Here is a 26,668-nt window from a genome sequence, read left to right as displayed (position 1 = left end):
TGGAGAGAGGACACGGGACAAGCTGATGGCTCCCTCCCAATTGCAGAGGGCTTGGGCTGCCTACTGGGCTATGGAATGACTCGGGGAAGGAAAAGTCAGGCAGTGTGTCCTGCACTGAGAGTCCACCCAGTGGAATGAAGGAGGCCCAGAAGTTCAGGAGGAACCTTAGAGCCACACCTGGTGTTACTGACCCCGAAAAGCTTGGTTTCCCCTTCAGTTCAGACGGCATGGGAGTGAGGACATGTAGAAAGGGTGAGATCTGCCCTGGCACAGGGGGCAGGAGGGGGATGGTGGCCTGTGTCCATGGAAGCCCATCCCTGGGCCTTTCTCTTTTTTAAATTCCTCCCCACCTCCACCCCAACACATCCTCAGTATCCAGGAAAATGGGAGCCTGTGGGACACCCCCTGCTCTGCACCTTGGAGATGGCTTTGCCCGTGAGAAACAGGCCCAAGCAATGGTTGTTGGTGGGCAGCGAGGAGAAGCCCTGGCTGTGTCACAGTCCAAGGCCCCTGCAGACCTCTGGGCCCAGGAACCCCCTCGGGGGCTCCTGATGGATGGCAGGCTGCTGGGAGGCTCACACTCTGCATCCTGCAGAAGGGGGTGCCACCGTGTGGGGAGCAGCGTAACTGCAGCAGAGACACAGCTTGGGGAGCAGACAGGGAGGATGTGGGCCTCCGAGAGGAAGGGGCCTGGGGACCCAGACCAATGTGGCAGAGCAACTCTCAGAGCCGGAGGGCAGGGGGTGTCTGCCTGGGGTCTGGGGAGCAACAGCGCTGGGTCCACCTACAGAGCCAGGGGTCTTTCTACTCAGTATGCTGGGGGTGCTGTGGGGAGGATGGGAACCTCTTCAGCTCCCCCCACTCAAGGCAGGCCAGCTGGGTGAGGGGGGCCGGGGCCCAGGGAGATACTAGGTTACGCACTGAGATAGATGTGGAAGCAGAGAAGATGTCCCAGCAACACCACAGAGAGCAGGCCCAGCAGGATCAGCAGGGCAGCCAAGGCGAGGATGGCAGGGGCCTGGGTCTCCACGGGGGCCGCGGGGAGAAACACGAACCAAACATCGGTGTGATTCTTCAGGACTAAAAGATGAACAGGGCAGGCTGCAGTCTCAGCTCCTGAGTTGGCTCAGGGAACAGCAGGGAGGGAGGGCAGGCTGCAGCCGGAGCGTCCCCACCAAGGCTCCCAGGGGTCAGCCCGCTCCCTGCCAGACCTGTCTTAGCCGGTGCCTGACACCCAGTAAGCCTGCCCTTTGCAGGAGGAGAGGGAAGGGAGGCCGGCCCACCAGGAAGAGCATCTCACCTTCAAAGTGTTTGTTGGTCCGAAGCCGCATGGGGTTGATAAAGAACTCCACGAAGATGTAGAAGGCGATGAGCACCACCAGCAGGACCCCCAACAGGGCCGACACCACACTGTTCAGGAAGAGCCTGAGGGAAACACAAGCCAAGGTTGCCCCAGCCCTGGCCCACACCCCACGGCCTGCACCAGGATGACCCATTCCGGAGTCAGGGAGTCATCCCCCCCCAGAGATATGGGGTTTGGGCCAGGCCAGCACCAGTCGGCAGCCTGGCCCGCAGGGGAAGGAGCCGAGAGTGATGAGACTGCCTGGGGGAGTACTGAACCTGGAGGCAGCCTGGCCTGAACCCTGGCCTCAAACACTCACCAGCTGGGGGACCCTAGGAAAGCCACTTCGTCACTGCCACTCGGTTTCCTCAACTGTACAATGGGGGCAATTCTAGCTCCCAGGGTGGACATGATGTTGTGAAACTCTTAGTGCAGTGCCTGACACACAGCAGTGTTGTGCTGGGGAGGAAGAGGAGGAGGAGGAGGAGGAGGAGGAGGAGGAGGAGGAGAAGGAGGAGGAGGAGGAGAAGAGGAGGGGGGGAGGAGGATCAAGAAGAGGTGGAGAAGGAGGAGGAGGTGGAGGAAGAGGAAGAAGAGGAAGAGGAGGAGGAGGAAAAGGAGGAGGAAGAGGAGGAGGAGGAGGAGAAGAAGGAGGAGGAGGAGGAAGGTCATAGGATCTCAGAGAAGATAGGCCAGAAGGAACCTCAGCAATCTGGTCCGATCCCCTCCTCTTGCAGATGAGCCAACTGAGGCTCTGACAGGTGACAACTTCTCTGCAATTCCAGAGTGGTGAGCGAGCGGCTGACCACAGGGCAGCGGCCACCAGCCAAGCCCACAGGCAGAAAAGATCAGCACGGAATAAGTAAGAGATTTGTGCGGTTAAGTGTTAAAACTCAGAGTGGAACTGGAGATGACAAAGGCAGGAGCAGCCTCCTCAGGAAACAGGGGTTCGAGTCTCTTAGGGAGGAGAGAGAAAATGTAAGGGGAGAGGCCTGGTGACTCTTAGTGAGGAGCCCCCAGACAGCAGAAAACCGTGAGTGTTAGAAGCTGCCTCATCCAAGCCCTACCTGTAAGGAAAGAACACTCTTCCACAGAGCTAATGAGCAGCCATTCTGCCTTTGCTGGAGGTGCTCAGGGCTCAGAGCCATGAAAATTGCATGTCCGACACACTTGCTGTGTGGTCCTGGACAAGCCACTTAACTTGCCTCTGCTGGGCTTGGACTTGTTGGCTTTCTAAGGTCCCTTCCAACTCCAGAACTAGCACTCTGTGAGTGGGAGTCTCCCTTAAGTCAGCTGGGAAGGCTTGAGCTGTTGTCAAGGATAAACTATATCTCCAGGATAATTTGTTATTGTTGTTCAGTTGTTTTTCAGCTGTGTCCCACTCTCCGTGATCCCATTTGGGGTCATTTTGGCAAAGATATTGGAAATCTCCAGATCATTTGACAGATGAGGAAACTGAGGCAAATAGGATTAAGTGACTTGTCTAGGATCACACAGCTAGTCAGTGGCTGAGCCCAGATTTGAACTCGTGAAGATGAATCTTCCTGATTCCAGGTCCAGTTTCCATCCACTGTGCCACCTGCAGAACACTGCTACTCTAGCAACCCTGTTCAAGAACCCTCTGTTGCCTGGAACAGGGTTTTTATGTGGAGTAATTTTCATTCTTCCCTAAGTGGGAAAGAAAAGAAGGGAGACCTAAAGACTGAGGACACCAGAATAATCAAGTAGGATTCTGTGCCACTTCAATGACAGTATCTCATTCTTTCCTTTGCCTTGTTCCATGCAGAACATAAAGTTCTTCAGCCAAACAGAAGTGTCTGGGATACCCACGCTGTATCATTCTTCCTGCCCCCCCCCACTTCCCGCTGGCCCAAACAGAAGGGCTGATTCTCAAGGAACAGAATTTATACTAATATGAACTCAAAGGTTCATCTAGGAGCCAAATGAGGGTCACTCTTTTCAAGATAGACTTCAAGGGAAGCAGTGAGGTAGAGTGGGAAGAGCTACGGCTTCAATTCAGGGGACCTTTGTTCAAAATCACCCGGCACTTCCTTCCTTTAAGGGAAAAAAGAGGCTGGACCAGTGACCTCTGATGCTTCTTTCAGCCCTAATTCTAACCCATGGTCTCAAAAAAATTATTCCAACCATGGCTAGATTTCAGAGTCTTTTTTAAGTCTTTACCCTGGGGCCAGGAGAGTGGAAGGTCCAGGGAGCAAGGAGTCTTATCAGGAAGGGATGGCTGTGCTTGCCCCAAAGGACTTATAACTTAAGGACAGTCATGACCCTCCTCTGCACTGCCTCCACCTCTGACACTGGGGGTTTTAAGGTACCTTCTGGACATGTTTAGGTCCTTCCTAAGACCAGGTGGGAGGGAAGGCCAGTTCCGCCAGTTCTTGGAGTGGAAAGGCACCCAGGGGGTACACCTGAGGGGCTAGAAGGACTCCTCTTACCAGTAATTTCTCTCCCCCACGCAGTTGTTGAGCCATTTGCAGTGATGATCAAAACCACAGACACATTTGTTGCAGGCGCTACAGTGCTTCGATCGGGAGCTCCTGCCAACAAAAGCTCCAGGTTAGTCTGAGGAGCATTTGCCTGGCTCCCAACCCCATCTCAGTCCAGGAAGAAACGCAGGGAAAAGTGCATCTGGGAGAGGGGAGGGGGAAGCACAGTGGATAAAGCAAAGGGCTTGAAGTCAGGAAAACCTGAGCTCCAATCCTCCCTTGGACATCCTCTAGGGCACAAATCCCTTCACCTCTCTGTGCCTCAGTTTCCTCATCTGTAAAATGGGGAAAATAACAGCAACTACCTCTTGGGGTTGTTGTGAGCAGCAAAAGAGTTAACCTATGTAAAGCTTTTGCAAACCTCAACTCCAGCTTTTTGGGGCCACAGATGGACACCACCAGAGGTGGATGAGAAGCCCTCATACCAGAGATGCTCATGCTCCCTGAGGACCCCATCCAACCCTGTTGTTATTATTATGATACAGTAGTACTACTACTGTGTTGTTGTTATTACATATTTTTGGGTGGATTGACCAAGTGGGGTATAAAGGCATTCTTGGATGGTAGAAAGAACCCTGGACCCCTGGGACCTGGATTGCAGGGTTATAGATTTACAGCTGGAAGAGACCTTAGAGACCATCTAGTTCAAACCCCTCAATTTGGAGGTAAGGACCCTGAGGGAGAAAATAAGCATTTACAAATGCCTACAATGTGCCAGATACAAAGATAAACTCATTTGATCCTCACAACAACCCTGTAAGGAAGGTGCTTTTTATTTCTACATTACAGTTGAGGATACTAAGGGAGACACATTAAGTGACTTGCCTAGGGTCCCTCAACTAGTAAGCCAAAAGGCCAGATTTGAACATGGGTCCTTCTGAGTCCAGACTCAGAATCACAATTAGCAAATGTTTGGGGCAGGACTTGAATGGATCTTCCAAGCCTGTGTACTTCCCTGTCAGAATCTCTATCGCTAAGTCACTAGTTCCATGATTGAAGGAAATTCACTTGTTTGCTTTCTCCAGATCTCATTCTCCTATCTGTAACATGAGGAGGTTATACTACATGAAGTCTTAAGACCCTTTCCAGCTCTAATATTCCACATCCCATCTCCCTTCCAACTCTGCCATTTTATATCCTGAGGTCCCTTCCAGAGCTGACTTCTCTATAATCTAAGGTCCCTCCCAATTCTGACATCATTAATTGGTTCTGGAAAATATTAAAGGAAACAGACAGCTCCAAAGGAACATGATAATGGAGCAATCAACTAAGTGATATAACATGTCTGGCTGTGACAGTATTAGGTGGGGGACAACATACAAAAAAGGGAAATGTGTCCGAGCATCACAGAATCTCAAAGGAGAAAAAATATCTCAGAAGTCTTGTTGTCCAAACTCTACCAAAGAAGCTCTTCTCCAAGGTCACTGACAAGTTGAGCTTGTCTGAAGATCTGATGAGAGAGTCACTACCTAATGTTTGCTGACTGATCCCGTTTCCCACCTTCCAAAGCGGCACATACTCTTTCACCTTCTATTAAAGCTCCCTTCCTTTGGCTGAACCCAGTCTCTCTCGAAAGCTCTTTCATTCGCAGGGAATTCTTCCATTTTCCCTCTGATCTCTGCTTGTCAGCTGCCCTGACACACAATCCCTGCATTGATATCTGGGCCATTCTGCAGTGCCCAGACATACAGGGAAGAACCACCTCATCCCTCTTGCTACAGAGCTGACAGTTGAACCATCCACTATGAAGATCACAGACAGCTTTATCCCCAGGGTTGGTCTGGAAAGTATATCAGCTGCTCCTGGAGCCAAAGCTGCTAGGACCTCACTCAGTTTCCCAAGAGAAGCTGTCAGTTTGAACTTAGAAAAATCCATCTGCCTTATCCATGTTCCTACTCAGGAGACTTAAGTGGCCCAGCCAATGTGTAGCTAGCCAGGCAGGCAGCTATGCACTTTGGGCCTGAAGCCAATTTGGTTTCTTGATTTCTTCTCTACTTGGCAGCAAGCTCATTTGTGAACAGCTTGAATTTAAGTGTCTAAGCTGGTTTTGCCTTTTTAAGTTATGAAAATGAGAGAGGGGGAGAGGGGAGGAAGGAAGAAGAAAGAGAGACAGAGATAGAGAGACACAAAGACACAAAAAAATTGAGACACAAAGAGACAGAAACAGAATGATACAAAGACACATAAACAGAGAAACATAAGAGGGGGGAGAGACACACACACACACACACAGAAACAAAGAGACAGAGAGACACAAAGACAGACAGAAACAGAGAAACACAAAGAGACAGAGAGACACACAGAGAAAAACAGAGACAGAGAGACATAAAGACACACAAAAAGACAGAGACAGAGACAAAGAGAGACAGACATCAGAAGGAAACAAAGAGATGGAGAAACATAGAGACACAGACACACAAAGAGATACAGAGACAGAGACACACAGAGAGAAATAGACAGAGAGATACAAAGATACACGAAAAGACAGAAACAGAAACAGACACAAATAGACACACAAATAGACAAAGAAACAGAGACAGAGAGACACACAGAGAGAGACAGAGAGACACACAGAGAGAGACAGAGAGAAAAAGGAGAGACAGACACATCAGAAAGAAACAGATGGAGAAACAGAGACATAAAGACACAGAGAGAGACACACATACACACATACGGTGAGAAACAAGAGACAGAGAGATACAAAGACACAAGAAGACAGAAACAGAAACAGACACAAATAGACACACAAATAGACAAAGAAACAGAGACAGAGACACAAAGACACACAAAAAGAGAGAGACAGAGAGATAGAAATAGAGACACGAAGTCTAAGAGACAGAGCCAAAGACAGAGAGAGAAGAAAGAGATAGACAAAGAGACACACACATAGACACAAAGACACACAAAGAGAGATACAAAGAGACAGAGAGAGGAAGAAGAAGAAGAAGAAGAAGAAGAAGAAGAAGAACAACAACAACAACAACAACAACAACAACAACAACAACAATAACAAGAAGTAATTACTAGGTGCATATTATGTATGTCCTGAGATACTGGGTAAAATGTTTCACATACATTATCTCATTGAATTCTCATAACAATCTGGGAGCTAAGTGCTTTTAGCACCTAGGAAACTGAAGCCAACAGAGAGATTAAATGACTTGGCCAGAATCATCCGGCGACTAAGTATTGGAGGCAGCATTTATACTTAAGTCTTCCTGACGCCACTGTGTTATCTAACTGGGAAAGTTCAGAAAAGGGAACTGATGCTGATGTAAGAGGGAGAGAAGAAGAAAGAGAAGGAAAAAAGAGAGGGAAGCAGGAAGGAAAATGGCAGAGGGAAATTGTTTCCTCTTAACCACAGAAAGAACACTTAAAGCTTTTTACCCAGAAGGCCTGAATTTGAATCTTGGTTTGGATCTGTAAAAGTTATATGATCTTAAATAAATTTCATCACTACCCTGGTTTAAATTTCCTCATATGTTAAATAGGGATAATATCTTAAACTTGCTTCTTAGAGGATTTTTTTTTTAAAGATGCAACTAAATAACAGTGCATATAATGCTTTGTTAACCATAAAGCGTTTTTAGAGGAAAAAATTCAAGCTATCAAACATCATATTAAAAAGTGCTCCAAATCAACAATATTTAGACAAATGCAAATTAAAACAACTTTGAGATTCCACTTCATACACATCAGATTGGTAAAGTTAATCACAAAATAGGAAAAACCATAAAGTACCACAGAAATGCCAATCATAGTTATTATTATTGTTATCATTATTGTTATTACTACTACTACTAAATCCAAATTACCTGACTCCTATGCTTCCAAACCCTACATATCATTTCTGATCTGGCTGACTCATTTCAGGACTAGAAAGAACCCAGAAATATCAAATAAAACCACCCTGAAGTTAGCAATGCTGACTCTGAGTCTAGATATCCCAATGGGCTGATAAGAATGATAGCTCAGTGTCTTGATTACATCAAAGTAACAGTTTAATTTGGCCCAACAAAAAATCCACAAAATAGCTAGTTCAAGCACTCTCCAGTACTTCCAAAGCTCCATATATGTACTTTCGCTCATGGAGGTATAGGTATCCCTGCCTCTCCTGGGAACCTGTACTCTAGGCAGCCTCTGAGGCTGATCCATTACCAACAGGCACTACTCTCAAGTCCACGCTTGGATCCTTCCAGCCTGGTCAGATATGTCCAAATTTGCAGATCATTGGTATAAACTTTATGCTCCATGAGACACTGGGAGTTAGGCAATGTAGGAGTGCACTATCTAAATTTAACAGAGAAAGAAAATGAAGTTCAGGGAGTCCAAAAATCTTGGCACTAATTAGTCTTATGGATAATAGTCATATCAGTAATAAATAGCAGTGTTTAAACTAGAACCCAAGATTTGTTTTGACTCCAAATCCAGCAGACTCTCCACTATAACAGAGACTTTTCCTCTGACTCTTCTATTTGGAATGATATTTCCCTTTATATTATGTTTTTATTCCCATGGAAGAACATATGTGGATCACTGTGGGCACATGTACATCATCAAGCATCAAAAAGTATTGAGAGTTGCTCATCTACTCCATCATCCCCAGAAATACCCAGTGTGTCTCCAGGTAGCTGAGAACTTCCCAAGTCCAGATTATCAGTTAGAAGGAAGTGCAGCAATGATCTCATCAGGTCTTTCACTGGACCAAAGAGAAAGATAGACCCAAAGACAATTAGCCACTTACCAAGATCACAAAGCCAGATGTTAAGTGGCAGAACTCAGACACAAACCAGCTCTTGACTCCTAGTCTCAAGAGTCAGTCCTTATGTGAAATGTTTGATTTCCATCAAACTCTTTTGGAAGTGAGAGTTTTGCGTCAATGGTCTGTGAGCTTTTTTTTTTTTTTTAAATCAGAAATTGTATTTCAGTATAACATGGCTTCCCAGTTGTATTTATAAGGTCAAGGTACTGGAAACTGAGTGGATGCCCATCATTTGGGGAATGGCTGAATAAGTTATGGTATATGAAGGTAATGGAATAGTACTGTTCTATAAGAAATGATAAGCAGGCTGATTTCACAAAAGACTGGAAACTGCTTTCTGAGTGAAGTGAGGAGAACCAGGAGAACACTGTACACAGTAACAAGATTATGAAATGACCAGCTGTGATGGACTTGGCTCTTCTCAATAAAGCAGTGATTTTAGGCAATTAGACTTGGGATAGAAATTGGCAATCACATCCAGATAGAGAATTATGGAGAATGAATGTGGATCAAAGCATAGTATTTTCACCTTTTTGTTTGTTTGGGTTTTTTCCTCATGTTTTTCCCCCTTTTGGTCTGTTTTTTCTTACACAACATAATAAATATGGAAATATGTTTAAAAGGACTGCACACATGTAAAATATCAATTTGCTCACTGTCTTGAGGAGGGAGTAGGTAAGGAAAGGAGGAAGAAAATTTAGAATACAAAGTTTTATAAAAATTGAAAACTATATGTGTACTTTGAAAAATAAAATATACTCTTAAAAGATATAACATGATTTCTTTGCAATCCTATGTGTTCAATTTTATGCATAAATAAACATGATTCTAAAAAGGGGCTCCTTGGCTTCTCCAAATGGCCAGAAGGATCCATAGCACAAACAGGAGAAGAACTGCTAGGATTCTCAATGTTCACATCGTGAGAATACAAATACATGCTCACATGGACAGGTAAGTTTTTGTAACATAGTGTTAGCAACAAATATGAGGACCTAACCTGGGATGTTAGCAATGAGTCAGAAATCAGAGACCAGATGGGGCAGTGCACTGGATCAGAGGCTACACCCACATTCAATAGGGCAGGACCATGGTTTTTGGGCTGCCTTTGTGTTGCTTTCCATGCTCGTGTGATGTTGTGTGAAGTCTAGGAAGACAGCAGGGAAGTAGCTGGGCCTTGAGTCTCAGGAGAAGAGTCTAAGTCTGGAATGGCTCCAGTGTGGGACTTAGGGTTTGCTCCTTGCACTTTTTGTCTGGCACAGTCATGTGTGACTATGGATACTATGCCTCCAGGGATGGCAGACATTCAAGAGCTCCTGGGACAAGTCTGTGTTTCCCTAGATGACCTATATGGCCTGTGATTGCATCCTCTACTGCTTGGGCATCAGGAGATGGAGTTCATCAAGAGGGATTCTGGTAGGGGCAATCATGTGTCCCATAGATCCAGCCAAATGCCTTGAACCTTTCACTACTGAGCTCAGTACTCCATGCTTGTTACTAAAAGAGATTTCCAGCAGCCCCATTTGTTATACTAGAATTCCATTAAGGTATTTTTCAAGAAGTCTTAAGTTCCAATTATTTTTGTGAAGCTACTCAATTTTTTGATATCTCAAGTTTATGTGAGGAAGTTATGTCTGAATCTATATTTTCATTCTTCTAAATAACAGTAAATATGATATAATGTAACATAGTAACATCATATATACAATATATGATAGTATATAGTTATATTACATATTACAATATCTATTACATTAACATCTTATCATGTTATCATATTACATTATATAATTATATATATTACATTATGCATATAATATATACGATATATATTACATTACGTTAACATAATATTATATTATACTGTGTGGAAAGAGCACTAAATTTAGTATCAAAACACCTGAATAACTGCTAACTGTGAGGCTGTGGGCAAAGCACTTAATCTCTCTGTGCTTTAGTTAGTCCAGTTGTACAATGAAAGGGTTGGACTAGATGATCTCTAAGGTCTTAGAGATGATCTCTTCTCCAGATTATATTTTCCTCTTTACCCTGTAGCAGTGCAACTAGTCCCACATACACTCCAGACCTTTACCACAAAGTGAACCCTGTAACTTTGCTACTAAGATTTCATGAATATTCTTAAACATAATTCTGTGACTTTAGGAAATGTGAAGATCCTTGGCTTAAGAGAATTAACTCTTCTATAGTTAAAAGAATATTGGACTTAGGATCAGAAGTGGGTTCGCGGAACCACAGAATCTCAGGACATTCACAAAGGACTTCTGAGGTCAAGTACTCTGAATGGACCTGAACAAAAATCCTCTACAACAGGCTCAACAAGTGGTCCTGCACGCCAGTGAATACTGGTCTTTCCACTTGCTAGCTCTGTGACACCAGAATAGTCACAATATTCCGGAGTCAGTTTCCTCCTCCACAAAATGGGGATAATTATTGGCAGGACCATAGGGACATATACTATTATACTTTTATTTCACACACGGGAAAAGAGAAGACCGGAGAGCTGAGAATGCAAACACACGGGGAGTCAGAAGCCTGAACAAGCACTGGGGGGAGGGGAGGGATGCTCCTGGGGAAGGAGCTGCCTCCTCTTCATTAAAGGAATCTGGGAGCACAGATCGTTACCCCCTTTCTGGGCCCAGGCACTGAATGCCCCCCCTGTTGTCGCCCTTCCCCGCCCCTGGGACAACTCACACGTCCACGTCGCAGAGATTACAGTGCAGGTCCTCGATGACGTGAGCGTGCTGGCTGCGGTTGAAGATGGGCAGAGGCCCCGCGTAGCTCTTGTCCCGGACATTGGCATCTGCTGGATCGATGGAGACCGCAGTCAGGTGGACGACGAGATGGCAGAGAAAGACAATTCCCATACACTGAGCCCGATGGTTAAAGACACTCTGCACGTAAAGTCGGTCAACGGCCACAGGCCGCGGGGCTGTCCCCCACAGCTTCCTCTTCCAGCCTGGGGCCCGTGTGATCCCCTGCCCCTGGAGGCCTGATGTGGCAGCTGGTCAGTGACCATTATGGAGGGAACAGGCCCTTGTCCCCACGCCTTTAAGAGTGCCTCCATTCTGGGAAACCAGAAAACTGCTGCTCCCACATATCGGGGGAGCCGGGGAAGGAAGCTGCCCTCACAGACCGGCCGGGAGCCGGAGCGGGTATTTGATGGTGAGGGGGCAGCTTTCCCGGGTCTCCGTTTTCTCGTTTCTAAGATGGAGGTGCTTGCACTCCCTGGCACGGGGGGGAGCGAGGGATCCCAAAAGCTTTCTCAGCATTCTGATGCTGTTATTACTGATGGGAAGCAGCCTGGTGCTGCAGAAGGGATGGAGGAGGGATCAGGAGATGGGAGGTCTCTGTGCTCATGCTTGGCTCCGTGACTCTGGGAAGGTCACGTAATGTCTCAGAGCCCAAGTTTCCTCATTTGTAACATGACAGACCGGAAAGGCCCCCCAGTTCTAAACACTAGGAAGCCATGTGCTGAGGGCAGGCCCCACACTTCTCCTTGCTCCTCAGCACAATGCACAGGGAAACGCCGAAGGAAGGACGGAGCACAATCGTCCGCCCGGCTCTCCCGGCCCCTAGAATGTTGGCAGAGGTTCTGCCAAATGCACGAGGGAGGGAGGATGGCGTAATGCAAAGATGATGTGATTTGGCATCGGGGGATCTGATTTGAATACTGGCTCCCCCATTGAGCTTGTCTTCTTGGGCCAGTTCCTTCTCTGGCCCTCAGCTCCTCATTTGTAAATAGAGAAAAGGTCCTTTCCGGTTGTAAATCTACAGTCGGAGATACTAAGAGCAGGAACACTTCCCTGGGCCCTGTCACCTTTTCTGATCTGACTAAAGCACTGAATGCCGTTAGCAGAGGGAGCTCTGGGGACTTGCAGCAAACTCTGAGGCCTCTGGGACTCAGTTTCTCCATGGCTGGAAGGTTATGGTGGGTGATGATATTTGGTATGTGCTACTCTTATTATAATGATTCCTGGGTCCAACCACAGCTTCTCTATGCCAGAGAGCAAAAGAAGGAGCCAATCTTGAGATCAGTCCACCTCAGGGCACTAGGTGTATGGGGGGGGGGGGGTGCTTTGTAAAGTCCTATTAAAGTCAATCAATACAACACGTTAGCACTGTATGGTGCTTTTTCTACATCCAGTTTGGTAATGGATGGCCTCACTTGGAGATAACCAAGTTTTACTAAGCTATACTCAGAAGACTTTACATTCCAAAAAAAAGTTTCTCTATAGCACCCAGAACCAACACAGGAATCACTGGATTCCTGTGGCAAGCCTCAAGTTTCCTGATCTGTAAAATGAAAATAAACCTAGCTCATATTAGGAGGAGGAAAGAAGAGAAAAAAGAGAAAGGGAAAGAGGGGCGAGGGAGAGAGAAGGGAGAAAGTTGTTAAGTGTTTATTTGGTACCAGGAATTGTGAAAAATGCTAAGAAAACAAACACATTCAAAAAAGAAAGTCCCTACCCTGGAAAAGCTTATGTTTTACAGTACACACAGCATGGTATATAGGAAACATCACTGGTCTTAAAAGAGATGGTCACTACATAATTCTGGTGATTCATGTGATTCGGTGTTATTGCCAAAAGGAATTTAGTAAGCATTGCTAAAGACTATAACATTTTGGACAAGAAATGGAAAGACAAAAAGGGAAAAGGATCCATTTGTACAAAACATGTATAGCAGCTCTTTTTGTGAAGAATTTAAAATTGAAAGAATGCACATGAATTGGGGAATGACTGAACAAATTGTGGTATATGAATGTAATGGAATACTATTGTGCTATATGAAATGATGAGCAATTGGACTTCAGAAAAAAAAAAAAACTGGACTTACATGAACTGATGCAAAGTGAAGAGAGCAGAACCAGGAGTACATTGTACACAGAAACTGGGATTGACTTATTATTCTCAGCAATACAATGATCTAAGATAATTCAAAGAACTCATGACAAATAATTCTATCCACCTTCAGAAAAAGAACTGATGGAGTCAGTTTTTGACTCTTTTTTCATGTTTTTTTTTAATCTGTTTTCTTCCTCAATGTGACTAATATGAAAATGTTTTATATAATTGCACATGTATAACCTATGAGTGCCCAAGGTCAGAATGAACTAAGGCTGGCATAAAAAGTCAAGGATAAGAAAAAGGGAAGTAATGGTTGCTGTTTTAAAGCTCTATGAGAAAAAAAAAAAGTAGCTTCAAAGAAGGAAGCAGGTCAAGATAAAGAAGATGTGGACAAAAGGCATCTGGGGAAGAGGGCCACTCATTTCCTTCTGTTTCTAATTACTGGAAAGAACAAAAGTAGCATTAACAATTCTGATTACAGAAGTAAGCAGGTGATAAGACCTACCTTAAGGAGTTCAAGTCTTGAGGCCCAAATGAGGCTCAAACATCCCAGGATCATATTTATTCTAAGAATGGGTAGATGTGAATGCTGAGCAATTTCCCACAATTGCTGAAAGGTCACAGAGAATGAGAGAATACTACAAGCCTAGAAAAGAGCAGATGTCCTGATTTTTTAAAAGGAAAAGAATGGAATCTAAACTTTAGGTCAATGAGTTTTCATTTAAATTTCTGACAAAATTATAGGCATGATTATTAAAGGCACTGAACTTCCAGAAAAGGGAACAATGATAACCAAGAGCCAACAAGGCTTTATGAAGAACAGTTCAGGTGAAAAGTTAATTCATTTACTTTTCTGACAAGGTTTCAAGACTCCAGAATGATGTAAAATCTGAGCTGGGTGATGGACCAGGCACCGAGGAGTCACTGGGCCTTCAATGCCATTGTGCAAAGAGATCTAAATCGGGGTGCTCGGGGAGCTCTGCTTTTATCTGCTGCGTGCCTCGTCTTTACCAAGAACTTGGAGAATATACGTGGTACCAAAAAGCAAGAAACTGGTGGAGAACACAAAAGACACCAGTCAAAATCCAGAAAACTTCACAGACTAGAAGACTATGACTAAGTATGAAAGAAGCATAGAGAGAGAGAGAGAGAAACATCAAGTTTCATACTTAAACTGGGAGTGAATTGACTAGGTAATAGTTTAAAAAAGAGCAGCATGCTTTTGTAGTCTGCAACAGGAGCCAACAATATGACATGGAGGTCAGAAAAACTAATGGGATCTTAGGCTTTGAAAACGCTAATATTCAGTGTCAATGTAAGGAGAGAAAATGATGATCTTCGGGTTTCCTATTTAAATATGAGGCTGCAGAGGCACAAACACAGTGAAGCCTCATGGCACCGTCATACAGAATGGACTCAGAACAACTATCTCACATGGCTCCATACTGTCACACAACATATACAACAATCCATAACCTACATGTGTACCTCCAGGTCACCTTCACATGGGAGAGAAAAGGAGCAACATCAGTGAGACTAATAGTCTCCTCTTCTCAATAGTATATACCTGGCTGATTAGAAAAGATATATTTGTAAAGTAGGAGAAGCTGGCAGAGCCCAAAAAGATCTCTTCAGGAGCTGGAAGGATTTAGGGCAGCTGTACCTTAAGAAAAACCTGGGAAAAACAATAGCTGAAGAGTGTTGAACAAAGAAGGCTCTTATTCAGTTATACCCTGACTTAAAAGACAAACATGTTCATAAAAATATCTAAACTTTTCAGCAAATTAAAGTCAGTTCAATTCATAAATACATTAAGCTCTTACTGTCTAGCATGGGATTATGGAAAGAGTATTTAACTAAGAGTCAGAGAACCTGGACTGAAATTCCAACTCTACTATTTACTACCTATATGAATGACCTTGAAGAAAGAATATTTCACTTCATTGGCCTTCATTTTCCTCCTCCGTAGAATAAAGAAAATAGACTTGAGGATTGCTAAGATTTTGCCTAGCTCTAAACCCTATTACCTTCTGATTAGAACTATAACAATAATGGTGATATCATGCCAGGCCCAGAAGTTGCAAAAGTAAAAAAATGTCCCAGTCCCCTTAGGGACAATGAGACATATACAAATATCACCAATACAATTAAGGATTCATTATTTCATTAATATCAATATTTCCTCCAGAGACTGCTATCCCTTTTTGATTAGTTAAATTATTTTTCTGAGTTGCTACGGAAAGGAAGGAAGGAAAGAAGGAAGGAAGGAAGGAAGGAAGGAAGGAAGGAAGGAAGGAAGGAAGGAAGGAAGGAAGGAAGGAAGGAAGGAAGGAAGGCAGGAAGGCAGGAAGGCAGGAAGGCAGGCAGGCAGGCAGGCATCTCAGGCTCATCATCCTTCTGGTGATATGAAAGTCTCTCCATGCTTAGCTGGCTGGTCCCCAGATGTTCCAAATCCCTTTGTCAAGGCTGTCCTTGAAGATTTCCTGATTTACAACCTGCCAAAGCATGCATTCTACAGACATAACTAGGGTTACCTCTATGGAGGAATTCTGATACACAACTAATCTTAAATCAAATCACATTTAAAATTCCCTGAGGCATTTGGTATTTAAGGGAACTCTACAGCAATTCTTTATTATGCTCACTCTGTCATTTACATTTTGTGCAAATGCTGAGTCTACTTAAATTGATTTGCACCTATAAAAATCTGGTTAATATTTCTTCTCTTTTAATAGTATTTAGTGATTTTTTTTGTCTATGTCATGATAGTAGAATTTCATAAAAACTTAGTGAATTGATTCTATTACTAACATTTTTACATATGAGGAAACAGGCTCAAAGAGATTATGAAGCATTGAACATCATCACCAAGGGAAAAGTTGAGAGCCTTTGGTTGCTCTCTCCTCATGGCTTCCTGTTGGAATCCACAGCTTCCTTCCCCACAACCCAGCTGCCATCTCCTACAAGGGGCCTCCCATTTGCTTACTAACTCTCTCCCTCTCAAGATTATGTTGTGTACACTCTACATTTACTTATGCAGAGACATGCATATCATGCCAGTAAAATGAAACCTTCTTGAGGTCAGAACTGTCTCATTGTTGTCTTTGAATGGCTGGCACCCAGGATGGTGGGTGCCTTGCACAAGATGGAAGATGAATAAGCACTTGTTGAAGAGGGCCCCTTCATTTTACAAATGAGGAAATGAAGGCCCTGAGGAAGAAGTGCTGGCTCCCAGCCTTGGTGGCAGAGCTGGGACTTGCCAGTGCTTCCCGATCCTAACCCCTTCCTCTTAAGTCCCTCCAGAGGCTGACCCCCCCCTCCCCAAAACTGCCAGCACACCTCACCATCTTCCAAGGATACAACGTAGCCAGCAGGCACCCACGGGTGAGGCAGGAGGGGGACGAGGATCCCAAAGCCGATCAGAGCAAAGAAGAGGTACAGCAGCCAAGCCACGATCTGGAACGGGTGAGGGGGCCAACTCCAACCATTTCTCCGAGAACGCTGACCACAGATCTCAGGGGATGGCCCACTGCTCTTGTCTGAAGTGGTCCACTCAGATTTCTCTGGAGCTGTCTTGTTAGAGGGCTTGTTGCAGATGTTCATCTCCAGAGAAAAGAGAACAAGGAAAATCCGATTAGCATTAATTCCAATAGACTCTGGTCCCAAAGCCCAGAACTCCAGTCAAAGCCTTAGGGAATATGGTTTCTCTGTATTTGTTTTGCAAGTAGGTAAATTAAGGTGTGAACAATGGGAGTGGGAACAGGGGTCGGGGCAGAGAATGCTCTTAAAGTGAGCTGAAATCAAAGAGGAGTTTTCAGAAGTCTATATCCCAGTGATTTGTTACTTTTAAGTGTTTTCTCTTTATATTTGTCCAAGTGTAAACCAAGTCGGGCATGTAATCATTCGGTAATGGTATCAGCTGTTGTGCCAATAATAATGAGAACACACACTGGCTGACTCTTGTTAAGCTCAGTTAGTCATCTCCTATTAGTGAGCTATTACTTTAAATCTGAGGTCCCCAAATAGCCTGTCAGAAAGGGCTTCTCTACCCCCGGTTAATCTAACAGCATTTCAGGGGCAAGGGGCAATTCCTGGCAGTGCAGGAATTGTGTGTGACAGCAGGGCCTCTGTCTCTGATCTCTGTCTAGACTACCAATTTAGGGTAGAAAGGCAAGTTTTATCATCACCATTATTCCTTTCACCTAGGCCATACTACATCATGTGTTTCTTTTGGTTTAGGAGAGCCAGGAAAAACTTAAAGACAAGGGACCCCAAATCATTACTGTTATAATTATATACTATATATAATTACTGTAGCTTGTTGCTAGAGAATTTAATGAAGCACCTTCTCCACAGCTCTTTGACATATAGGTAACGTAGCATTGCCTCCATTTTTTTTTTTTTTAAGGAAAATTAAAGCTCAGAGAATTCACACAAATACAGAGTGGAAGGTGATCATTCTATTCCAATCCATTCTCAAGAATCCTTGTCTATGTCGCAGCAGCAATTGGTTGGTTATCTAGCACCTGCCTGAAGTCCCCCCTGAAGGGGACCCATGACCACACAAGGCAGATGACTTTGGTTCAAGTCTTGCCCACAATGACACAGCTAATGAGAGTCATGTATACGCAGAACTTTTCTGACTCTTAGTTCAGTGTTATCCAGCATACTATGCTAGAGAGTAAATGCCAGGTGGGCTAGCTTTGTCTAGCCCTAGATCTCAGTGGCCTGAAGCTAAAAGTTGAGATCCCATTTCCCTCTATCAGACACTTCCCCACTTCATGGTATTTTATATGTTTCTAGCTCTATTCCATTGTTAATTTTTTAGAATCCATTGGACAATTATAAAGTGACTAAATCCTATGCCGAAAGCTCTTTGATTCAGCTATCCAATGCTGAGGAAAAGTCCAGTTGGTTGGTCCACAATGCCATTGATGGGGCAGTTCTCAGATGGCAGTTAGCCACATATAGGCCTGCTGCTACTAGGAGAAAACAACTTCTGAAAAGTTTACCTAACAAACAATCCTTTCAAGAGATAGCCACTGTGACACACACATTAATAGGGGTAAGACTGTCACTGAGAGAAAGAGAATCCTACTGTGACCGGCACCAGACAATCACAAAAGAACGGAGGAAGGGAAGTCTCATTAGTGATAGGATAGCTCCTGATAGCTCAAGAGGCTGTGTTCTGATGCCTCGAAAGCCCAGCCCCACATGTACAAGAGAGAGTCTGCTGTGATCTATACATTTGTCCCTGGGCCTTCAACAAATCATTCTCTTTTGCTGCAGCTTCATTTCTCCACCTAAAATGAGGGGGATGGCCTAGTGAGATTCTCAGGCCTAAACAGCTCCTAATATATGATCCTACAAGTGTTATAGCTTTTATAATTTCTCATAAACACCATTTATAAGCTTCTTATACATAATCTCATGCATTCCTGCTCAAATTAAAGCCATTTCCTCAATTCCTTATAGTGCTGATGTATAATAGCTGGTCACAATTTTCCTAAATAACAATCTTTCATATATATGAATTTCATCAAGACATTTAGAATCACAAACTATCAGACTTAAAAGGGACCATCTAGTCCAAGGTAAAAGAATCCCATTTACTCCTTATACTTCTCTTCTTGAGGCTAAATCTAACTTTCTTAACATCTTTGTAAAATTCCTGGTTTCATTCAATTATTAGACACTTCCCCACTTCATGGTATTTTATATGTCTCTAGTTCTATTCCATTGTTATTTTTTAGAATCCATTGGACAATTATAAAGTGACTCTTTCTAGTTTCTTCATATTTCCTTAGCTGTGGTGAGCCTCTAACTGGGAAACTAAATGAAATACAACAACAAAGTTAAGATTTCAGTTTTCAAAAATAAAAGGAGAAGAATGTATTCATAGAAATGACTGTTACCTATTAAAATGGTCATATTGGGATAATATAACCTTATCAAAAAAATTTAATTATTTTTAGGTATTCACATCAAAGTCTGAGTCACTATATATGAATTCATGAGTAAATAAAAATGCATTTATTAAACACTTACTGTGTTCCTAGTCCATTTCAATGTTGGAAAGGGGAAACAACCCTCCCCCTCAGACTTATAAAAATGCAAAGATAGTACGAAGTTATTGCACTTCACTGTTCCCTGGGCCACCAACCCTACAGCCAGTGTCAAGGCCAGAGCCAAGAATGTCCAAGTTCCAGCAGCTGCCATGGCTGATCCTCCCTACAACTGAGGCAGCTGAAGGGGAGAAGAGGCTGGACTTCCCTAGCTCATCCAGGAGCTGAGGTCAAACTGTCATGGAGCAGCTGTTTTAACTCTGACCTGGCACCTTCTCTGGGATATCCTCAGTGTTTGCAAATCTTCATTGTCAGAGAGAAAACTGTATTTCTGGACTTAGCCAAAAGATATTTTGATCAAATTAAATTTTTAAATGCTAATTTGTAACGAGGTTGATTGTGTGAAACTCCTTTTCTCTTTCTCTAGGTCTCAGTTTATTTTTTGGTAAAGAGATGGGGTTGGACCCAATAATGTCCTTTTCTGCTCTGGTAATAGCTGTGTGAATGTGGGCAAGTTTTGTCACTTCCTGAGGCCTCCTAATCAGCAAAATGATTATAATCTTAATTGCACTATTTACTTTGTACAGTTGTGAGGATCAAATAAGATAATATAGGTAAAATACTTTGTAAACTGTAAGGCAACATTTATATGTTAGCCATTATGATGATGTAGTTTTTTGATATGACTTGTTAGTAATGTCTTCAATGTTGATACAAAGTAACATTTAAATACCACTTTGAGTTTTACAAAAGGCTTTTTTGCTAACATCCTCTTCCACCTTTAGTCCTGTTCCTCCAGAGGCAACGAACTAACTACCATTTTCACTTACAGCTGGCTTTTGTTCCACAAGGGAACATCATCAGAATAACTAGATAAAGCCTCCAAAGAGAGTAATTTGAAGGACAATATTTATTTGAATGGCATAAATTCATATCTATCTGTTGCCCTGTTGTATTTAGCCATACAAATAGAGGGAATCCATTTCTTGAAGAGCCAGCTAACGGGGCTACGCTAGGAGCCACAGAATGGTTCGAGAGTCATCCATGCCCAAGGCACGGCAATGCCCAATGTCTAGGTGCCTTTAGCAGCAAGCCATCAATAGTGGGAAATGTCTCTCGATTAGAGACCACTGTTTGGCCCAGGATGATGTTGTCTAAGGTTCTTGAGGCCAGTGGGGGAAAGGAGGTGGGCGGGGGGGAGGATCATGACTGACAGGGATTAGCCAAGACTGACTCTAACAGGGCCCCTGAATAATTCACCAGAAACTGAAGCCAGTTGGCCAAGAAACAAAGCCTGCCCTCAAAATCCAGGGCCAGCTTTTAACAACTTGTGACAATTTCATTGAAGGAGTTTATGGCCATGAATTCCTTCGACAGGGATGATTTTGATTTTGAAAAAGGGGGAGGGAGCAAAGCCAGACACAAAAGCCCCACATCTGGGGTACAAGATGTACCAATGAAATCCAGATGAGCTCCCCAGGCAGCTCCTCCCCTTTCAGCACTTCCCTGGGAGACCGAGCCTGAAAAGAAACTGCTCTGCTCTGGGACACAACAGTGCCAGCTACACGCCAGTTGTTCAGGGCCAGAGCCAAGCGTGGCCCAGAAAAGAGTTGGGCCACATGGGGGGCACTCCCCCACTGGAACATCATTAGCAAACACCCACTGGCCTTCACCATATCCTGCACAACTCTACAGAAGGGAATGTGAAAGACACACTCTCGTTCCTTTGGGAAAAGGTCAGTGACAGTGTTTAGTGTTTACCACACAAAGTGCAGTCTATGTGGTAAACACTAAACACTCAAAATACTGACCACAATTTTTTTTCTTAATTTCTTTTCCTAAGCCCAGGGCCTAGCACACAGTAAGCACTTGATATATGTTTGTTTCCTTTCTTAAACTTAATATGGCCTGACCTTGTGAAAAAAAAAAATAGAGAAGGAAAGATAAGGGGAGAAGGAGACAAAATGTACTATTTTCAAGCTTAATGAGGAAGCCAGGAGAGATCAGATCCAGTAGGATTTCTATTTTGCCTTCTCCAGTGACCTCATTTAAAGTTCCCATTCATATATGTGTCAAGGAGTCTTAGATATTACTCTGGAAGAAAAGCCAAGAGCACCCATGGTGATGGAGATAGGGAAGGAAGTAAAATCTATCTGAGAGTAACTTATCCTTCCTTCTCTAAAGATGTAAATAACTCTAGACTATATACTACACACACACACCTAGCACCCTTTGCTAATTTCAGTAATTCTCTAACTCCTTCAATCTGTCCCACTAGCCCACTAGCTCATCTCCCTTAACCAGGGACAGAAATCTAGTCCCTTATTCCTTCTTACCACCCCAAAGCCCAATCCCTCAAGACAGACTCCCTGTCCCTCACTATGTCTCATCCCTGTCACCTTTTATGCTACCTACAACTTTACATATCCTTACCCCAAGTCTCACCTTGGCTACAAGTCTTCTTAACCCTATTAACTTACTGTTTTGCTACTCCAAGCCTCACATACCCATTCCCTCCACCCCGGAACCCTAATCTAAGTTCTTGTCATATTGCAAAAGAGAGACTTCTCATAAGCAGACACTCTATACTCTGCAACCTCTGGCTTCATGCCCCTCTATCTCCTCCATCATCTTTCTACTCTATAGCCTGTGGATTGTTCCCAGCCTACCCCCATCCTTTGATCCCACTCCATGCCCCGACTCTCAGTCTCTGCCTCTCTCCCATCACATCCATCAGATCCTGTCCCTTCCCTCTCCCCTGCACTTTTCTCCCTTCCTCGCCATTCCAAAGCACATTTCACACCAAGAAGTCCTTGTTTCAGAGCCTCTCTCTGTGGCTTACTATCTGGATGACCTTGGGTAAATGTTAGGCTTCAGTTTCTCAGCAAGAAGATGAGGACCTTACAAGAGGCCTCTGGGATTCTGCCCAGCCCCACTTCTGTGACCTTTCCCCAAATCCCAGAGTCCTCTCAACATTCCCTTGTGCTCTCCAATTCTGAATTCCACCTAGTGTCTTCCCCAGTTTCCCCTTGTCCTCTGTGTCCTGACATGCCCCCCATGTCCACTATCCCCTCAAGCTCCCCATCCCCACTGCTGTCCGGGAGCCTTGCACCCCCTCCTCCACCTCTCCCTGGTGCAGTACCCCTTTAGGCCGGCTCCTTCAGCCTCCTGTTCTTTCCTTCTCCCTGTTTCCCCTCTGGTCTCCTGGGCAACATGACCTGCGCAGCTTCCATGTCCCATCCGGCTAGCTGTGTCCCCCAGCTCTCTCCATACCCACCCCAGTCTGGGCTCCCAGCTCACCTGTGCCCATGTCAGATTTACTAGTTTCATCCTGGCCTCCCATGTTCCAGCTGGCACTCCCCACCCTGGGCAGCTGGCCCTTTGTCAGCCCCTACTCTGCAGCCAGGATGGGGGAAGGGAGGGAGGGAACAAGTGAGGCCCGAGGAGATGGGGGGTGGAGAAAGGCAAGAAAGGGAAAGGCCCCAGAGCTGCGTTAGGACAGCTCTGGAATGTCTTCTGATGCACCCCACCTTCTCCTTGCCATAATCACCCAATGTCGGAATCCAGGCTGGCCTGTGGCAAGTCCTCCCCTCCCCCACGCCCCCTCCTTCTGCCCTGGTGCTCCTCCTCTTCCTCAAGAGCCCCAACCCTTCGAGTCCTTGAGACGTTACTCTCCCCCACACTTCCCTCCATCCTAGTCCCCCCGCTCTTACTCTAGGGCCCCTCCTGGTCCGCTGGGCTTTATCCTCCTCCACGCTTCACTCCATCCTAGTCCCCCCTTTCTTCGGGCCCCGGGCTTTACGTACCCCCTCCATCCTCCGGCTGTGGTCCCCCTTCCCGCCCGCCCTCTTTTCCGGCCCCCTTCCCTCTATCCTCCGGACCCGTCCCCTCCCCGCCTCTTGCGTCCCGTGTGCCCAGCCCCGCTCTCACCTTCTCCCGCCGCCCGGCCCGGCCGGGGACCTCTCCGCCCCGAGACCGCCAAGGAGCGTCAGACCCTCCTTGCCTCGGCGGCCACGGCGCCCGGGCGCCAGGCCCGCGACCCCCGCGTCCCCTTCCCCAGGGGCCCCATCGCATCCCTGGAGCCGGCGAGGAGCCGGGGAGGAGGCCAGAAGGCGGCGGCTGAGGCGCGGACGGGAGCGGCCTGGGCCGCCGAAGCGAGGCCTCCCCTGGCTCGCAGGCGCGGGGCCCGTTCCCCCGGCAACCACCCGGGACTACGGCGCCGCGCAGCGGCCAAAGCGCGCCAGACGCGTTCGTGCGGCTGCCAGGTCACGGCCCCCCTCCCGCCTGCGGCCCTGCCCCCTTCCATCACCCGCCCTCTGGAGACTCGCCCCCCACCTACGGGAAGTGGAACTAGCTCACCTGGCAGCGTGGGTCTTGCTAAAGAAGGGGGATTCTGACGATCTAAGAAAGAGATCCTCGAGGACAGAGCTTTCTAAAGGGAAGGGACTGCAGTGTCCGAACCATTGTGGCATTTTCTTGGAAAAGAGAGTCTGCAGAGAATTCCCATTTTACAGATGAGGCAAATAGGGGTCATGTCACTTAATCACTGGGGATTCTCCCATAATCACGCTGCTAATAAATGTCTGAGGCCGAATTTGAATTCAGATCTTCCAGACTTCAGGCCCAGAGCTCATTACCTAGCTGTCTCCCCTTAGCCCCAGACAGTCTTTCCCTTTTAAACAGACCCAATCTTGCACTCTGTCGCCCCTTTTCCTTGCACTCACCTTAGATATTCTACTTCCTTCTCTTGCCGCCTCAAATTCCACCATCATGGACATCCCAAACCCCTTCCCTTTAGACATCCAGCCTAAAGTGCCCTAAATCCCACTCCCTTAGATAATCCTGCCCTAGCCCTCCCCCCAAAGACTCCGGCCCTCCCTTATTCTAGGATATCCCGAGCTCATCTGTTTTAGAAAACCCTGCCTTAAGACCCCCTCTGGAAAGACCCTCCTCAGCAGACAATGCATCCTTAAATCTTCCAGCTCTTCTGTTTCATTCCTACCCTTAAACACTTCCATCCTTCACAGAACCCCCAAATCTGGGCACCTTGGAGCTGGAAGGTTTCTGAAAAGGCACTTTAGTTCAGCCTATTCCAGAAAAGAAATCCCCATGTAGCAAACAGAAAAGGCGGTGGTCCACTCTTTGAGGAAGGAGAGCCCATGTGGTCAGCTCTAACTATGAGCAAACTTTTCCCCATCAAGATATCAAGCTGAAAGTCGTGGAGTCCACCCATGGCTCCTACTTCTGCCCCTTTGGACCAAAGTGCCTTCTCCCAAGGATCAGTGACAGGAATCCAAGGCTTTTGACTATATGGGTTGCTCTTCTCTTTATTTTCTTCAGCTTATCGATGGCTTTCATTTCAGATATGATGTTACCCAGGCAGAGTACAGCAGAGCTATCAGCTCTTTCTTATCTTTCCTTTACCCTCATCTTAAGACACTCCTGTCCCTCCTCTTTAGAAATGATCAACTCATAACCTCCTCTTAGTCCCACCCCTTCCCCTTTCAGAGGATCTCATGCTTAAATTCTCAGAGTCCCTCTTTTTGAAGAAGTCTCCAGCTGCCTTTGGATGGACCAAGCTTCCAGGTAAGGTAGTTCCATTTCATGTTCTGTCTCTGCAAAGGTTGTGTCAGGGATCCTGAAGAGGCTGTTTTTTTGTGGGAGAACCCAGAACAGTGTATCCAGAAGAAATTGCCATATTCTCTGGGCTTTGGTCCACTAACTACATATTAAAAGTTCCCCACCTGTGTTTCACCAGTCTATGTAGAGCTGACCAGGGAAGAACACTTTGGAAGTATGTATAATCAAAATTTTAAGAAAAATGCTGAGAAGAAAAAGTACAAGTGAGAAGACAAGTGGAAATTGGGGAGGTGGGAATATGACCTTTGCTCTTTCTTATCCAAGGGCTGTTGGAACAGGGGAAGTAACCTCTTAACCTAAGGTGTGTGGTGGACCTCACCCACAATTCTTGGATAGATTTTAGGGAGTATGTGAATTAAAAAAAATTATGATAACTATTTTAATATATTTTGTTTCCTTTATAATCCTTCTTTAAATTTTATTGATTTAAAAATTATTTCAAGAAAGGATCCATAGGCTTCATTAGTCTCCAAGACATTAAAAAAAATTAAGAATGCCTGTTTTAGGGTCTGGGGGTTTCCTGACCGGGAACTGCCAAGAATGAAAGGTTTATGTAACTATAAACTACAAAGAAAACACTGTGTTCCATAAGCAAAGCAGAATTAAAGTAGCTCAAAAGAAACTGGAGGTGCACAAATCTAGAGACATCTTCATCCCAAATGTCCATACACATGGACTGTTTGATCCAACCTGCGGAAGAGCTTTTTGAGCCCTTCAATTGGTTTTATCAGCCACAGTGAACACATTGTACATTGAACCTGACCTAGCAATGTCATCTTGGTCCTCTTCCAGTATGAAAGACAACAACCAACTAATAGTAATTGCAGACATATAGCAACTCTATTTTTAATAGGATTTTATTTTTCCAATTACATGTAAAAATAGTTTTCGACATTGATTTTTGTAAGATTTTGAATTCCAATTTTTTTTCTCCCATCTTCCCTTATCTCCCCATTCTCCAAGATAGCAGGCAATCTAATATGGTTATATCATGTTAGATATATTTCCATATTTGTCATATTGTGAAAGAAAAATCATAACAAAAGGAAAAAACTGTGAGAAAGAAAAAACAAAAAAAGGTTAAAATAGTATGCTTTCATTCTCATTCAATCTCCATAGTTTTTTCTCTGGTTGTGAATGACAGTTTCCATCCCAAATCTGATGGAATTGTCTTGGATCAATATATTGCTGAGAAGAGCTAAGCCTATCATAGTTGATCATAACACAATCTTGCTGTTACTATAGATGATATTCTCATGGTGCTGCTCACTTCACTCAGAATCAGTTGGTATAAATCTTTCCAGACTTGCCTAATAAACAGCAGAGGCCAAACTTGAACCCCAGCCTTCCTGGATCCAAGTTGAGTTCTGGAACTGTTATAACTGACCAGAATACCTCTCCTGTTGCTTAAGAATCAGAATTTTAGAGCTGGATTGATGCTCAGCAATCATGATTCTACTCATAGTAACTATCATCCACATTTACAGAGCACT

At 44.9% G+C, this 26,668-nt stretch overlaps 1 protein-coding gene and 1 long non-coding RNA gene across 3 annotated transcripts in view; both read right to left on the bottom strand.

Moving 5' to 3' along the window:
- The window catches only part of ZDHHC1 (zinc finger DHHC-type containing 1), a 50,174-nt gene extending 26,474 nt beyond the window's left edge, over positions 1-23,700 (bottom strand). The window contains exons 1-6 of the mRNA XM_051975012.1: positions 23,466-23,700; positions 16,831-17,073; positions 11,315-11,490; positions 3,793-3,894; positions 1,301-1,425; positions 922-1,080 (exon numbers count right to left, since the gene is read on the bottom strand). Coding sequence (XP_051830972.1) covers positions 922-1,080; positions 1,301-1,425; positions 3,793-3,894; positions 11,315-11,490; positions 16,831-17,073; positions 23,466-23,609 — 949 coding nt within the window. The 5' untranslated portion in view covers positions 23,610-23,700. The remainder of the gene's footprint in view (positions 1-921; positions 1,081-1,300; positions 1,426-3,792; positions 3,895-11,314; positions 11,491-16,830; positions 17,074-23,465) is intronic.
- Positions 1-26,668, bottom strand: part of LOC127547910 (uncharacterized) — a 351,717-nt gene that overhangs the window by 80,361 nt on the left and 244,688 nt on the right. The window lies entirely within an intron of this gene.

The sequence above is a fragment of the Antechinus flavipes genome, chromosome 2 (assembly GCF_016432865.1).
Source record: "Antechinus flavipes isolate AdamAnt ecotype Samford, QLD, Australia chromosome 2, AdamAnt_v2, whole genome shotgun sequence".
In the NCBI taxonomy this organism is placed as follows: Eukaryota; Metazoa; Chordata; class Mammalia; order Dasyuromorphia; family Dasyuridae; genus Antechinus; species Antechinus flavipes.
The sequence above is the reverse complement of the archived record's forward strand: the minus strand, read 5'-3'. Positions and strand labels throughout refer to the sequence as shown.